The sequence below is a fragment of the Hordeum vulgare genome, chromosome 2H (assembly GCF_904849725.1).
Source record: "Hordeum vulgare subsp. vulgare chromosome 2H, MorexV3_pseudomolecules_assembly, whole genome shotgun sequence".
Lineage (NCBI taxonomy): Eukaryota > Viridiplantae > Streptophyta > Magnoliopsida > Poales > Poaceae > Hordeum > Hordeum vulgare.
In genome coordinates this window covers 1,741,017-1,758,360 of record NC_058519.1, presented here as the reverse complement: position 1 = coordinate 1,758,360, position 17,344 = coordinate 1,741,017, and the positions used below count along the sequence as shown (strand labels likewise).

General features: G+C 42.7%; 1 protein-coding gene across 4 annotated transcripts; it reads right to left on the bottom strand.

Moving 5' to 3' along the window:
* Positions 1 to 1,479: 1,479 nt before the first annotated feature.
* On the bottom strand, positions 1,480 to 15,334 carry LOC123431465. 4 transcript variants are annotated; one of them, XR_006623106.1, is made up of 19 exons: positions 15,046 to 15,334; positions 11,742 to 14,424; positions 11,442 to 11,643; positions 10,533 to 10,672; positions 10,184 to 10,263; positions 9,644 to 9,775; positions 9,443 to 9,559; positions 8,221 to 8,313; positions 7,854 to 7,931; positions 7,603 to 7,659; positions 6,703 to 7,366; positions 6,571 to 6,626; positions 5,388 to 5,515; positions 5,231 to 5,313; positions 5,066 to 5,145; positions 4,798 to 4,877; positions 3,347 to 3,392; positions 1,821 to 2,707; positions 1,480 to 1,723 (listed from the first exon to the last, which is right to left on the bottom strand). XR_006623106.1 is itself a non-coding variant. In XM_045115260.1 (18 exons), the coding sequence occupies exons 2-18, from the start codon at positions 14,365 to 14,367 to the stop codon at positions 1,988 to 1,990; spliced, it is 5,382 nt and encodes a 1,793-aa protein (XP_044971195.1). In that variant the 5' UTR covers positions 14,368 to 14,424; positions 15,046 to 15,334; the 3' UTR covers positions 1,480 to 1,987. The 4 variants fall into 4 exon arrangements, 2 of the variants coding, with proteins under 2 accessions (XP_044971195.1, XP_044971196.1); XR_006623107.1 differs by having other exon boundaries at positions 1,480 to 1,681; XM_045115260.1 differs by having other exon boundaries at positions 1,480 to 2,707.
* Between the last annotated feature and the right edge of the window lie 2,010 nt (positions 15,335 to 17,344).

The following is a 17,344-nucleotide window of genomic DNA, read 5'->3' as shown; positions in this document are numbered from 1 at the left end:
TAGGACGCTTTATTCGCCCTTTCCTGGAAACCTGCACCCCAGCTAACGAGCCGTAGGAGGCCTTGGAGGTGGTGATGGAGGCATTGCAAAGATGCTCTGTTGCCGCACCTCAGAGAGAGCCTCCACAGGATCTTCAAGGGTCTTAGTCTTGTGGAGCATGGGAGTGCGCTGCAGCGGCCGACGCATATCAGGGGCGCTGTTGGAGAGGATTGAAAACCTGGAAGGTGATAGCAGGGGCCTTTGGAGTGAGCACAGTTGGAGCAGGGACTGGAATGGAGCCACTTGTAGTAGAGGAGAGCTTGAGGCTCCTGACCGTTTGGATTTGGGGCTTGGTGGCAGCACCGAGGTCGGAGAGAGGCTCCTCCTGAGAGCGGCGCCTAGCCCAACGTGGCGACACCTCGCGACAGTCATAGCAAAATTGAAAACCAAAATGTGCAACCAACATCCACAAGCCCTCATGAATTTATGTAATACAGATTTGTTCCTACTAGTCTAGGGTGTTGTTCATGCATATTCATTTGATTAGCTCATGAGGAAATATTTGTAAGTGCCAACGTATTGGCACTTGCACGGTCTTCTGCTCAAACTAAACTGTACTATATTTGTTTGGTGTGATCTTTCCCCAGGACATGAAGCTTGATGAGCAACAAGCACTAGAGCTAGAAATATTTTGTCATGTGCCATCAAGAAAGCAAAGCTGATGCAGGTGGTCATCATTTCAGTCCTTGAAGGTCAGTCTTGCTGGTCATGCATTATAAATGACATAACCTATATGTATGCAAGTCTCATGCTGGTCATGCATTATAAATGATACAACCTATATGTATGTAAGTCTCATGTAGTGCATGGAATTTGACATAGTACTAGAATATCTGTATCTGGGATGGTCCAATTTGATATGTACCAGAATATTTGTGTCTCAGATGGTTCCTTTTGACATATACTCAAATATTTGTGCATGATTTTCCATGGTCAGGGGATGGTCTAATTTTCTCATGTAAAGCATTTCTAATAGATATTGGCATATTTTTAGTGAACATTACAATTTTCTTGCATGATTAGTGCTATAAAAAGTACTTTAAAGCAAGTCATATATATGCGCAAAGAGAGGGCATTGAAGATTTGAAAATAGTCTTATTTACCAAGGACAAAACTGTTGAATATGAGAAAGTTGAGGTGGTTACTTCAACTGTATGTATTTTAAGGGGGTGTTTCATGAAATTTACCAGATCTGAGCCATCCATCTAATGACTCAGATAGTTTTATTTTATTTTATTTTTGCACCAAAGTGCAGATTTTATTGCAGTATTATCCCCCAAGGTACAGCTAACAAGGAACATGGAAGATGCACATAGAGAAACGGAAATAGCAAAGCCAAAACATCCTTATAGAATATCAAAGCACGCATCACTTTCCTGCAAACAAAAAAACTGCAAGCACACAACAAAAACAAAACAATCGAAAAATAGTGCAAGTAACTTGGACATCACAAAGCTTTTTTCTTTAAGAAAGACACCCAAAGGGCATCTTACAACCGATAATCATCCAGGTAAACAGCCAGCCAGTACAGTAGAAAGACAATTGGAGGCAGAACAACCAGTGAAAAAAAAAAGTAGAATGAAAATCATACTAGTCTTCTTCTTCCTCCGACCGATTGCCGCCCACCAAAGTGAAAATCACACTGAATCAAGAAGTTGACAACGAATAAATTTTCAATTTTGGCCTGGAACAAGAATTGAATCGAATCAATTATTATTCCTATTGAGATTACACATTGGGAGTGAATTAATAGTTAGTAACAGAACTGCAATGGCAATTACCTATCTGTAGCATATCTTCTGCTACTGTTGAAAGAAATCAGTAGAAAACTTCTGTTACATTGAATGAGAAGCTAACACAGTTTGCTTGTGTACACTTCTGATGAACAGGAAGGAATTACCATGTATACACAACTAATTGGGGTTCAAAGCCAGGGCGACCAGGTCATTCATTGTCTGCCCCTAGATCCTGAACCACCATCCTGCTCCTGGGGCCAGGGCTGCCATCTTTCAGATCTATGATGATTGCTTGGGAATCTTCTTCCTTGATCATATGGATATCTCGTTCTTGCCCCATTCCGCCCATTCCTTTGCACCCTTCCACCTCTATCGAAACCTCTTCCTCGATATCCTGAATTGTTGTTCTGTCTCATGGCGTCATTACAGGACATCTGAGTTGAAGTAGAAGGACAAACACTCCCCCGTTGCAACTGTGGAAAAGAACTAAAAGGCACACCAGGTGCGACTTTCCATTTCTGGCCACGGTTGCCACCTCCTTCAACTTCTGGGGTTCCCAAGTGCTGAACAAGAGCAACAGGAATCCCATATGAAATACTCAAGTTAGGGTGGCAGAATCCTGGAGCTACGGAACGACCCTGCTGAGGCTCAAACCCAGGAGGCACATCATCTTCTGCACCTGTTGAGTTGCTTCCAATCACAGGCTGCGACTTATTTCTGATCAAGCCAGCCTGAAGACCAAATTCTCCATAGACTTTCCGAACTTGTAATCCAACCATTTTATAGTGGTATTCTGGTTGATAATCCCAACGGCTCTTGCGCTTTCTTCTTCTAGTGGAATATGAATCTGTATGCCATTTTGAAGTTGAAACAGGTCCATCCATATAAGGATGGATCCAATTCTCACAGAATTGCCGAGCCATTGTTTGAACCTGTTAAAATTAATATAAAAATTAGATAGGCCACTCTAAATATTGGGGAATCTGGACAACCTAGCATATGCTTGCAGAGAGTAACAAATTTCTGATTCCGCATTTCCTACTGCAAAACCTACACAGAATGTGAACAGGACTGGGCAAGACAAAATAATAAATAATGTGAACTGACAAATAGCTAGTCAGCCAGCAGCAAAGACTTCCGTATGGGACCATGACTGGTAAAACTAACAGGCATGTCAATTTTATGAAAAGCATCTGCTCGTAACATTATTTTTTAATAGGGGAAACTGTGGCTCACTTAAATTAACTTGCAGACCTGTCTCTGGTGTTAAGCCAGGACAAGAAAGAATGGGGGAGTTGGGACCTAGTTTTATGAACATGAAAATAAGCAAAGGTTTGTGGGATAAGCTGTCCATGTCACAAGTATGGTCACATACATGTACACTTTTATCTGCGGTTTTCCCATCCTCGATTATTTAATTCATTCATTACATTTGTAAAGTTACATCAGAAAATGGTGCATCTTTCCATGCATTAGTCCATGGATTAGCTAAACATTCTAACAAATAAATAGCATACAGATGTATGTCCAAAGTACAAGTTAAAAAGCATCCATCATCTCTAGTACATTACCTGTTTATCACTATGCCAGGTCAATTTCAGCATCGAGTCCCTGAATCTGCAACAATAAAAAGTACAGGACAAGGTAATGAAAACTTGTACAACTGAAGCTCCAAAAAAACAAAAAACAAAGGTATTGGCAATGGAGATTTTTCTACGGCCATTATCCACCGGCAAGGCTTAGTGATAGACTAATAGGATCAAGGGTAACGCAGTACAGAAAACCTACAACTACACATAGCTGTAAATCAAGACCTCTTTCATATCAACTTTGAAAAAAAACTGTGAGGTCTTAACGACAGAGACCAGTGCATGGCTGTTCGCTCTATTGTCGGCTCTTCCAATGCCTTGGTTGTATGCTTGCAAGAAACCAAAGTCAAAACCTTAACTGCCTAACTCATTCTTGAAACAGTGGGATCAGAGTCTGATGGTTACTTCGGGTGGGATTCTCCTCGTTTGGAAGAGTCATTGTGTCTCCCTGACCAACGTGACGCTCACCAATAATGCCGTCTCAGCCCAGGTTTCCTCCTCGGCTGGGCAATGGTGGTTGACCGTGGTCTACGGCCATCAGAGGAAGCTGCCAAGATTGAGTTCCTCGACGAACTCTGTTTGCTGCACGCCACTTATGTTTCGAGGTAACCTACACCGCAGGTTGATGGGGCATTTCCTACGCACTTTGTCCTCACTCATGCGCACCCGGGATCAACTTCTGGGTCGGTCACCTATCCTCAACTTGCTACAAGCCAAGCACGCCTAACTTCGAGGTTCCTTTCGGATGGCCTCCCGGAAGAAGGTGCACCTTGTTTTCATGAGTAGCCTATCTCCTGGACCCGTTAAGACAGAATGTCACTTAAAAGTCCTCCCCTGGACCTATGCCCGCTTCTGCGGTCCCGTCCCCGGCGAAGCCCTCATCAACTGGTGGCACACTGCTAACCAAAGGACGCCAACCGGGCAGCCCAAATGCCTTGCGAGTGTCGTACTCCCCATTGTAGATAAGTGCATCAACAACTTATCAATGATCATGAGTGTGTGCATCATGGAAACCAATAGAAGCCTAGGATCTCCGAATGAATTTAATTTTAATTTGCAAATTCCTATTTGAATTGTTTAACAATTTTGTGTTGTAATATTTTTTCTTTGAAGTATTGGTGATGGCTCGGCACCTCATTTGTCCACCCAATCACTTTTTGTACAAATGGAGTGGACATTGGGGGGTAGCCCTCCTTATATGAAACTGGAGAGTTCAATCATCTAACGTACAAAGAAATAACTCAAGCAATAATACTCTTCTTTTGGGAAACACTGTGTAATCTAAACTAACAAGTCATTACACAAAACAAAATAGAAAAATGTATGATATTTGCATATAAAAAGGAAAAGGTTAACCATCCAACCCACTATAAAATTCTTTAATCAGCATTTCATTTAGTAGAATCAGAAGTTACAAATTAGAATAACCTAACCTTTCCATTTTCTCACGTGGGGCTTTTTCATTTATTTTTTCAGCTCTCAGGATTCCCTTCAAAGCTAGAAACTCCAATACCTAAAGGAAGATGCCAACATTCATAAAGACTAGTTGATGGAAATATAGAATAGTAATAAAATGTGAAATATGCAGGAAAAAACCAGGTGATGGGACATCACAATGGTAAAAACCATACAAAGGTGATCATAACTGAAACCGTACAACAGGTGATTATAAGAATTGATAAAATCGAAGTAGTGGCAAACCTTCAGAAGCTTCCGTATTATAGGTCTTCGAAGAAAGGTGTCTCGATTCTGCTTCAATATATTATGAAGCATTTGGAATCCTGTCGTAGAATAGAAAATTACCAGTTTGTAATTATAGAAGGTTATCTTTCATATGGGAAGTTGCACAAAGGCCAGGAAATATACCATTCATGTTGATGATATCCAACAGGACAGAGCGTGATTTTGTTTTTAGAAGTGCATCAAGAATTAACGAAAGATCCCTTGCACTGAAAGAGATTAAACAGTAGCTCATTTAGACTGGGTACAGAAAACTTGCTAGACATCCCAACGGTAACCAAACCTTTTAGATGTACCCCCAGCCTTGTCACGTTCTGCTGGGGTTGCAGCATTTTCCCGTTCCTCTGTAGTATTGTCATGTGCCGCTGGGATCACAAATGCAAGAAGCTTCAAATATTCATTTGCTGAATCCTGTGTAGAAAACAAATTGTTCACACCACTAGTTAGAACATGTAAGAAAGGGTGGAGCAGAAATAAACATTTGCACTATAGGAGGTACAACTGATGGACTATGAACACATCAAATTAGTGAACTCTTCCAAGATGGAGCTATGCCTTGCAATCTACTCCCTCCATTCCTAAATATAAGACCTTTTAGAAGATTCCAATATGGACTACATACGGATGTATATAGACGTATTTTAGAGCATACATTCACTCATTTTGATCCATATGTAGTCTATACTGGAATCTCTAAAAGGTCTTATTTAGGAACGGAGGGAGTACACGAGTATAAGCAATCAAAAAGAATCTGAAAACTAAGAGGGTTTCACAATCCTAGAAGTTCAAGCAGTCGAAAGTTACACAGTATGTCCTTGAGCTTTTGTGCTGAAGAAATGTGAGTGCCACAATGGTAATATGTCTTCCATACACTACGAAAATGTTAGCATCACTAATCAAATTATGCTCATCTCGTAAGCCTTCCCAACTTTCATTGAACAATGGCATATCTAAAGTACTCCCTCTGTTTCATTATGTGTCCTCGGCCAAAAAAAAACTGTGTTTTAATATATCTGTCCATGCATGAAAACCATGATATTTCGTTATTAAAGATTAAAGAAGCCGTGTTCCATGCAAAAGTGGTGTTTGATCTACTCCACATCTAAACCTATGAGGCTACTTACAGTACTGATAAAAACTCTGTCCCAACCAAAGCATTGCAGCACAACAAAATGCATGGAGCATTACTGATTTGATATGTACTTGAAGTTGGTAGAGATTGTGCGGCGAAGTAACCAATAGATTGAAAAAAAATCTCTTGCCTTAGTTAGGGATAGCAATGGTCTGTTTCTAACTTAGTTAATGATTTTATTGATCTGTGCACGTGGTGGACTAAGGACAGATACACAAGGCAGAAAGAGGGTTGTTCCAATTTAGCATACTTGTTACAAGTTAAGACTAAAATATTCAATCCAAGTCTAGTATTCAGAAAGGTATACAATAAAATGGATAAGTTAGTTACATACTTTTCGTCTGGTAATACCTCCATCTCGATCCAGTAGGTTGTTCAGTCTTGCTTCAACTGCAGATACCACAGAGACATCATTAAATTTATCATGCCAAGCAGCAAGAAAGGAACATTTGGCAGCAAGTGTTACCTCTCGGAGTATTTTCATTGTCAATAGAACACAATGATGATTTTACATCTCTGTGATCTTTTAGATTGTTTTTCTTAGCATGGAAATCAGGTACCACCAGGTTGTGGCCCAAATCGGAGCTAGGTGCTGACTGGTTCATCACATTTGGAGCCTTTGGTCCATCCATTGTGTTAGGAGCCTTCGGCAAGAACTCTGAAGGCTGAGGGTCATATACTGGTAACTGCTGCAAAGTACTATCTATTGTTCGGGGCACATGGACAGGTGTACGGGTGGGGTCTTCAGCATCCTGTGGGCTCCACATTTCCCAGGAATTTTCTAGCTCACTATCGTCAAACAAGATAGGGGAAGTTTGGTGAGGTTCAGAGTCTGGGGTTACAGGTGGGCAGTTATTTGAATCTTCTTGTTGGATGGAGGTTTCATGCTCAAGCTCAACAACACTTGGATTTGCACCATGAGAACATGCATTTCCTAGCATTTCCTCTGCATCCTTGCAAGTGACCATGGGTTCAAAATACTCTGCTTCTGCATCATGTTGGGTGATGATACCAGACCCTGATATGTCTCCACCAATGTAACCCCGGCATTTGGCAGTGCCACAAAAGCATTTTTGAGGAGCAGCACCAGATACACGGACATAGTTGTAATCAAACGTTAATTCTTCACCCTGTGAGAAAATGAATATCAACTACATGCATCATATAGATGTAGGTGGATACAGGAAACTATTCACATAATAAAATGAGGACCTTCGAATGTTGCAAGTTCAATTAGAAATATTATCACAAAGTAAATCATCATCCTTAAAGGTAAAAAGTTAAGCTAACATCTAAAAAGATGAGGCATAGGAGGTGGGACAAGGCTCTATGAGAAGCTAAGTTTATTGATGATATCTAGCATTACCTTTTTGATGTTCCTCATAGCAAAAATTCCAATGCAAACCTCTCCATTGACCATCCACTAAACAAGGAGAAACAATTTAGTAAGCTCATGTTGGTAATAGAACTCATGAAAGTATTTCAAGCATCACCAGTATTTTGATTTTGCACAAGTAGACGATAATGAGTGGTATTGGAGATTATCAGCAGATTTTAACCAGCAAGAAATGTGCACAGCAATACAAAGACAGAAAAACAAATAAACAGAACTTCCACCTTCTCTGTGCGGCAATTAGGACTGCAGCTATGATTGATGAACCGACCCAAGTTTCCCTTGGTGCAGGCATCTATTACCTGGAAGGATTAAAAGCAAGAGATTAAAAGTGGCCCAACAGATTTATTTGTGTACTAGTATCAGGACAAATGACTTATAAAAGTGGGTGCAACACAGGGTTATGTACTTATGTGTGTGGTATCATCTATTAATGGCAGACAGAAGGATATAAAGGGAAATTATAAGATATTTCGCATCAAACACATAGAAAATGGTGAAACGCTTGCAACTAAAAATGGAGGAAGTTAAAATCTAATACAATAGAAAAGTTCCTGGTTAAAACATAATGACAGAAATCATAAAGCCTACCTCACCACCATCTAGTGCCATAAAGTAGAAATGCTTCTTGCCCTTGGAAGCATAATCTCTTTGACGGGATTCATAAGTCGTTATATCAAGGACCTGGAAGAACAACAAAGTAAACAAATCAACAAAGACCTTCTCTTTACAGGTACGATTTATACTTTGGTAAAAATATTTTAGAAATTTAATGGAACTGAAGAGCAGGAATATTTGTGCCCCTGTGGGTTGTAACTATGTATTATGGGCGGAATGTGTTATTATCTGCATGTTGGGGAAACAACAAAATGATGTTACAACTGTGTCAAAATAGATGATGGGCATTTACATCATGCATATGGACCGACTGGTACGACTGGGTCATTTAAGTATTGATTACTTTGAATCCTTTTGCCTGTCGACCTAAGAAGGTTAGGTGAGCCATTGGACAATAGTGCTAGCTGCACCCAGAGCCCTGTTTCATGGAAATGGCGAACCAGTTTTCGTATTCAGCATATTCAACACGATGTAATATTTCAATTTGCTTTGGCACGCTGCTTGTGCTCACGGGCACAATCCTGAGATGTGCCTATAGGCAGGCACAGATTCGTGTTAGGTTGTGCTTTTGGATTGTGTGAGCAACCCGATGGACTTCAATGATGTAATGTCTTTGGAAGGTGTAGGGAGTTTCATGATAAAATCCTCTCATGGACTCTCAGCCGGTTGACAAGAAGCCAGAGGGTCAGCTTGAAGCAATCAAGAAGGAGAAGGATGGTGACACGGGAGAGAGACACAATGTTTGCTGGAGAAGATGCCGGTGTTTGCCACGACGCGCAACTGAAGCCATATGCAGGTTGTGCTCAAGATTTGTTTTGGTGAAATATATCTACCCTGATCAATTACAGTATCAATTTGTTTTGGTCAAAAGATGTTGGTAGAAAACTAGAAATTATAGTATTAATTTGTCTCAGAGTAATGGGCACCATTGAGCTATTTCCCTCCGTTGCAACACAGAGGCACTTTGCTCGTGTGGGTGAAGAGGAAGATATATTTTTATTGCTGCTTAACATAAGTAGCTCACACTTATATACCTCAAAATGAACCTAAACATTACAAATAGCTTAAAACTAACAGACATGCACCAACAGGAATATAGCTACCACGCATGCACCCAACCCATCCCACAGGATAATCACCACCAAGAGAAGAAAGGATGAAAAAAATAGAGGAAGTAGGCAGTCAGAATTGGTACCTCGCCAACATATTCAATAAGGAACCGCCCTTCAGATACTTCTTCTAGCAACTGCAATCCATAGCCCTTCTTACCAGAATGGAACCATTCAATTTTTGCATAGTTGCGCCTTTGAAACTGTTTCAGATATTTTATAAGATCAAACACAATATAATACAGGAAATATGCATTAGAACAAAGAAAAAAAATACAAAAAATGACCTGCTGATTAGAACATTGCTCCTCGCATGGACATGTACGTTTTGCGCATTCAATGTTGAGCATTCTGTTCAAACAGCCATCTCTACAACCCATTCGGCCATCTTGAGGAGGCTTGCAGTTGCAAACCATGCTCTGATAGTAATGTAAAAAATACATAAGATAAAAAAACAGGCCATTATTTTCAAATGTTAACTGGTATTCATGCTCCATGAATCAAGAACATCAATACATCGTGTACACTGGTTCAAAATAGTATAATCTATAATGGATTAGAAGAGTTGTCACATGAGAGAAAGTACATTTGTTGAGAAGAGAATTAGCAGTGAGTAGGGTGCAAATCTGTTCTTTTTTATACACTTGACTTTCCCACAGTATACTATTCATCCTATAAGTAGGAAGTAAGAAATGGTATTATGTGAAAAAAATCTATATCAACCTTATTTACTAACTGTCCTTAACAATTAAAGATCACTGCAATCAGAGAAGTAGATGAATATGATATACAGAAAGAAGTGAGTGAATCGGGCAATCAGCACATACCTCATCAATGGATTGATTCCTTCGGTTACGATGTAGATATGCGTTCGATCTAAGATTTGTCCAGGACGGTGCCCTAGAAGCTACACAACAGAAATGATGCAAAAGAGCATCCTAAAATCAGATTCTATTGATGTGCAACATAAGGGAGCCTTATGTATTATGACTAGAAAGCAAAGTTAAAAAAGTGCTAGGCGTTAATTGTGTGTTTTGCTACCGCCTTGTGCTTTTCTGACCAAAGCGCACGCGCAATTTATGCGCACATTAGGCGCCGTTAAGCACTAGAGCCTAGACGGCTTTTTTAACTATGCTAGAAAGTGTACTGAAGAAAAATGCAAAAACAATTCAAAACCTTTTGAGTTTGATCCATCCTTGTCAGCTTCATCAGCAGAAGCATCTGAAAGTTCAAGCTCAGCATTGATCTCAGCGTTTGTCTTCGCTTGTGGTATAGAACAATCAGCAAACGCCTTGTCATCATTGTCCTTGCAAGTCCTTCACAGTAACAAGGATGGATCAGAAGCATAAAGCATTCGATATATGAACCATGATTAAAATTAGCACACAAATGCACTATATCACAACAGAACATAACAGAAAGAGCAAAAGAAATACCGAAATACGTATTTTAACAGAGTAGCAGGGCCACATGATAGGTTGTGAGGCTCCCGTATTGTATTTGTAAAAACCTTAATATGCATGTGCATTGCATTTCTTGGAAACACCCTTGATGAAACACAAATTATTAAAGGGATGGACCCAACACAGATATGTGAGCTATATATTAGAACCCAACCCACAGACAAAAAATTGTAGGTCCACAGCTGTTTGCACGGGGAACAATCAAGGGGTATTTCTTCCACTGACTAACTGGGCTAGCAGCTACTGCCAAGATAACAAGAGTTTACAAACTATAAATTCTCAATGGGATTACATGAAGATAGTATCGACATGTCAGCCTTACACAACACATGAGGGGATGTACTGTGTGTGAAAGTATTGTCCCAGTTAATCTTTTGACATTAAGCAAATTAGCATCTTTCTACAAAATTCATTGCAGCTCAAGTTGATCATTCAGGATTAGTAGCCTGGAAAATAAAAACTATCTAAGCAAAAAGGAAGAACTTTAAAAGGAAAATCTGAATTCACGCAGAGCAGAGCAATGTAGTACAAAACTCCAGAATATGATTCTCAGGACTAGGCTATTAGCAGACAGGTGCAGCCCTGGAAAATGATCAAAAGGTAACAGGAGGGAAAGCTATACCATCTGTTTTCTCCAATGACATCTGCCAATTCAGATGGTATGCAGCGCCACTTTTGGCAATCATCACAACATGCCCATGCAGCACGTTTCGGCTGTGGTACAGATGCCCCACCTGTTGAGCAAGCAGCATTTCCAGGTAATTCGGTAGATATAGCAGCGGGATTCTGGAATGTAAATTCAATAGCTGGACTACGATAATAACCTAGGAAAAATAGAAGAATGTCAGTATCTATCGAAGTCACTTGATACATGACAGTTAAAAAGGATTAAGTAATAAAATTCAAATAAGAGGAGACCTACTCTGTTCATTCGTATGAGATGCTGCCAGATCAGTAGCGAGCTGATAAGGTAAAATGGATGATCCAGAATCAATGAGAATGTCATCTGCTATATTTTTATTCTTGGTTTTTTGCTTCATATGTGGATCCTGCACCATATCCTTCTTCCCTCTAAGACCACCACTTTTCTTGCACCTCGGTGATTTCACATTGTTAAGTGAACTCGTTTTCTCCTTGCCAGTTACAGACGGACCCTGCACCCAGCCATGTTCATGCATACTGATACCCTGTGTGGCAGAAGTTACGACCTCAAAACAAGAACTGAACTTTAAAGGTCCCGATGAAACAAGTGAAGATGGATCATCAGAGAAGGCCCTGTATTTTGAAGCTTCCCTTGATGAAATTTTGGTGGAACTTCCATCTCTTATGTTATTTCCCTTTATTCCATCTTTCTTTCGCCCTTTCTGCTTCTCCAACATTTTAGTTTTCCTCGCTTCATTGGACCTCTTTAAGCCTTGCAATTTTCCCTCACCAACATAACCAATTATGGCGTGGGACTGATTAATCTCTTCACTTCTTGTGTTCTCATCACCCCTCACAGTTTTGGGCTGCTGCTCAAAATCTGTTGATGATGAAGCATGATTTTTTCCAGAGTAGGAAGTAGATAAATCAGATGCATGAAGATCACTTTCGGTCAATGCAGCAGCATAAGATGGGTTTCCACGCAGTTTAACATCATGGCTTGCAGAAGTGTTGTTTTCACATGTAACAGAGGCTACCTCCAAAACAGAGTCGGGCGAAAATCCAACACCAGCATTATTGAGAGAAGGTTGAGCAATTGATTTAGCGAATTCCCCACGGATGTACGCAGGGCATGTTTCTTGAGTAACACTCTCCAAGCACCTGTCTAACTGATGCATGTCAGTCTGGATAGACATATGTTGCGCAGTTTTGTGAGGATCATCAGAAACATTCAGCAATGCATGAGGAGCCAATCTAGGAAAGTTTCCTACGTAACCTTCTGAGGAGCCATAAGTACCATCCATGACTGAAAAGGTAGGTTCGCCATTCAATTCATCTGGTGCATATCTGGTAACAGAAAAGGCAGGGAACTTATATTTTGAACATCTTGAACTTCGAGCCTTTCGAACAATTGGCTGTTCTTTCTTCCCAGATCTTTTGTTTGATCTCCCACAGTTTTCAAGGCAAATCAGATGAGAATTGGAGGTAGAAGGTTCACAGTTCTGACCAAAACCATCTGTTAGCTTTTCTAGACTGCCCCAGGCAGTCAATTTCTGTGGTCTGTTGATGCCACTTCTTACCTTGGTAGTTTTGTTTGGGAACTTAATCAAGGTGCTTTCAACTAATGAGCATGAACTCTCGACCTTCTTAGATTTGCATGTGCTACTGCTTCCTTGGTTTATTTGATCATGTTCCACAAGAGAGTAATTTCTTGATGAGGCGGCCCTTCTTGGATTCCTACGCTTGGAGGCATTTAATGACTCTGAAATTTGATTTTGTGATTCTTCATAGTTGCCATTTTCAACAAAATCAGCAGAGCGAGGTTTGTCAACGAAAGAGTTATATGCATTGAGCTCTTGTACCAAATGATCTTGACAACGCGATTTGACACCAGAAGAATCTTGATGACCCAGGCACACAGCAGATGATTCCTTGCCACTACGACAAAGTCCATCTAGGAAAGGTGGGTTATAGGAAGATCCAGCCAGGTATATCTCTGGGGGTAGTTCAAAGACCTTGTATTCTTTGTCAGCCTGTTGGCGTAGAACTTCTATTTCAGGGAAAAGACCACAAGCATTTAGACTCGCACTATTTGCATCTTTACAAATAGATGGAATCTGACCCTTTGACACCGCCATCCTATGATGTTGATTCTCGTTTCCAGAAGCCTCGGTAGGAAAACTGGCCTCGCGCTCACATGAAAGCATATCTCCTTCCAGTGAATCTTGAGTTAATTTCTGTATGCATGACTTGCTATCTTCTACAATAACATCCATAGGGCTCTGGTAGAAGGAAGGGGCCAAAGCTTCATCAACGGGGAAGGACACCTTTTCATCAATATTTGGCAAAAAACAATCCCTTCCCAGCTCATGATTAGCATTGATCGAACTCAGGCCATCAGCATCTTGTGGAAATTTCTCAGTGTCAAGCTTCCCCAAATCTGGCAAGCCCCCATTTTCACTACATCCTTCCATACTGGAAAACTGATTCTCGTCCCCAATAGCCTGCTTCCAAAATCCACGCTCACGTGACAGCATTGCTCCTCCCTGTGAGCCACAAGGCACTCTCTCCATGCCAGTTTCGTGTTGAGATATTTGACCAATCTCACTACCAGCCTTGCAATCCAAAGAAACAGCAAGGTCAAACCCAGACGATGAAGGAACTGAATCTTGGTGGGCACGACTAGAGACCTCAGCGTCAAGTTTTGGCAACAAGGCGACCTTTTCCAGCTCACAGTTAACATCTTTTTTCAAGCACATGACAGGGCTGTCATTATAACAGCGCAACTCCTTGCAACGCATCTGCGGACCTTGTGGGCTTGCTGTCTTTACCAACGCTTCATCCCAGAAAACAACTCCGTCGGCTGCCAGCTCACACTGACTCGCTTCTGCTGCCCTGTCCACCATGTCATAGATGCATCCAGAATTGTTGGCCTGAGACCCTCCACCAGAAGGCGCGACCAGCTAACATGCAAAAGGAGAAACGGTCAGCCACTTTAAACGGTAAATAACAATAAAAATACGTCAGACTGCTTATAAAAAAAATCAACTACACAGCACAACAGAACCACTAATGTGTTTAGCCAATTTGGGCCAGTGTAACCTAGGCAAAGCTCCTGCTGCTCTCAATCTCAAACTGCACGCTACTGCGATACGGTTTGATGGTTTCAGGTCGAGGCGGTGCGGATTAAATAAAACGGCTTGATCTGGGGGGGAAAAAAAGTCAGTCTAACATGTTTCACTATTGCTACCACGTACATTTGCCCATCTCTCTGAAAAAAAGTCAAACCACTGCGATTTCGTGAAGATTTGCCCGCCCCTGCAAGCACTACCCGCAAACGCCTACCAGGCAGGATCCCTTCCACGCGATGCGAACTCGAGCACGCGCTGGGAAAACCCACGCGGCAACTACTGCTCGTGAGGACACAGTGGTCGTTGCATACATCCTCGCAATTATTACCCAATCTAGTGCAGCAGGCACTCATCCGACACAGGAATCGGGAGAACAGAAATTGAACGGGCAGAGGATGTAACGAGGAAGGGGGTGGTGAAGGAGGGAGGAGGGAGGGGGCGGTGGCTAGGTACCTGCCTATGGACCGGTCCCCGGCGTGGCTGCGGGCGGCGGGACCGGCCGCGCCGGGGCGGGAGGGAGGGAGGCGCTGCTGCCGGGTGGAGACGGGGGCCTCGGCCGGCTGGGAGGGAGGGGCGGCGGGCCGGCGGCGGCGAGGAACCCTAGCTGTCGCGCTCGGGATGGAGGCAGATCTCTCTCTCTCTCTCTCTCTCTGGTCGTTGGGGAGGCGGATAGGGGGGGAGACGACCGACCGGGACGAGAGAAGAGGACGCGTGCGATGCTCACCAAACCAAATATACTACTCCTCCTCCTAGTCGTACTCGCATCGTATATCGTATAGCAGCAAATATATATTCAGTGACGGTTGCAACGATTTTTGGCAGCAAAGAGATAAAGAGTTGGAGGATTGGATTTGTTCCTCAAACATGCATACCAACCCAAGTAAACCAACCAAGGGATTTATAATAAGCTTCCATCATTCATTCATTCATTCATTCATCTAGGGCTACAGTCTCCTATCTCCTAATCCTAAAAGAAGGAACGACTTGTGGACGAGGGCATTTTCATCGTCATTAAGCGAAAAGAAAAAGGAAAGCATTGCTTACTGTCATGGTTAGTGAGAGAGAGAGGAGCCAGATGTTGGTGTGGATCCTGTGGCTCCGCCCCGCTCTTCTCTTCTCTCCTCCCATATGTCCGCGCGTGTGCGGCATAGATGCTTGTGGGGAAACTTGTGATGAGATCGTTTCGTCGTGCCCAGTGACGCGGGTTTGCGTAGAAAAGTTTTCAACTTTGAGGGAGCGGGTTGGAAAGGAGTTATGGCCTTGAATTGCAGCATTCTCGTTGTGAAGTGTCCGATCACGGAAAGGGAATTCAAATAGCGGCGGCCGCGAGAACGAGGGCCGCTTGATGCCAGATGGACGGCTACGTTGCATCGTAACTCCGCGCGAACCGTTATGTTGATGCCGTATGGGAATCGGATGGCTGAGGCGGAAGGAAGTTGGCGCCAAAAATTGGAGGTGTTGATTTCTTACTACAAAATGTAAAGATGTATAATTTCTTTGGTTGGGGCATGCATGTTTGTGTGGAAACATACGATGAAATCGCTCTGCGAGATTGGGTTGGTTTCGCCACGATTGGCGACGCAAGCTTGCATACGGAAAGTTTTGAACGTTGAGGGAGCTGGATTTGAAGTGGGTTGGAAAGGAATTATGGCCTTGAATTAGAGCCTTCCAGTAGTGAGGTGCCCCGTGGCGTAAAGGAAATTCAAATAGCGACGGCGGCGAGGACGAGAGCCGCTTCATTCCAGGTCGATGGCTACGCTGCATCGTAACTCCGCGCCAACCGTTATGTTGGTGTCGTATGGAGATCGGGCGGTTGAGGCGAGAAGGAGGTTGGCGCCAAAAATTGAGGTGTTGATTTCTTCGATAGAAAATGTAAAGATGTATATTTTCTTTGGTTGGGGCATGCATGTTTGTGTGGAAACATACGATGAAATCGCTCTGCGAGATTGGGTTGGTTTCGCCACGACTCACTACGCAAGCTTGCATGCGGGAAGTTTTGAACTTTGAGGGGGTTGGATGTGGAGCGGGTTGGAAAGGAATTATGGCCTTGAATTAGAGCCTTCCTGTAGTGAGGTGCCCCGTGGCGGAAAGGAAATTCAAATAGCGACGGCGGCGAGGACGAGAGCCGCTTCATTCCAGGTCGATGGCTACGCTGCATCGTAACTCCGCGCCAACCGTTATGTTGGTGTCGTATGGAGATCGGGCGGTTGAGGCGGGAAGGAGGTTGGCGCCAAAAATTGAGGTGTCGATTTCTTCGATAGAAACTGTAAAAATGTATATTTTCTTTGGTTGGCGCATGCATGCCTGTGTGGAAACATTGTTGGGTAACGTAGCATAAATTCAAAAAAATTCCTACGCAAGTTCAGATCTTCCTATGGAGAGACCAGCAACGAGAGAGGGGTAAGAGCATCTTCGTACCTTTGAAGATTGCTAAGCGGAAGCGTTTGCTAGAACGCGGTTGATGGAGTCGTACTCGCAGCGATTCCGATCTAGTGCCGAACAACGGCACCTCCGCGTTCAACACACGTGCAGCCCGGTGACGTCTCCCGCACCTTGATCCAGCAAGGAGGAGGGAGAGGTTGGGGAAGAAGACTAGCAACACGACGGCGTGGTGTTGGTGGAGAGACGAGGTCTCCCGGCAGGGCTTCGCCAAGCGCCGGCAGAGAGGAGGAGGAAGAAGTGCAGGGCTGCGCCGAGGGAGAGGGAAAACTGTGTCCTCCAAAGGCCAAAAGTGCCCACTATATATAGGGGA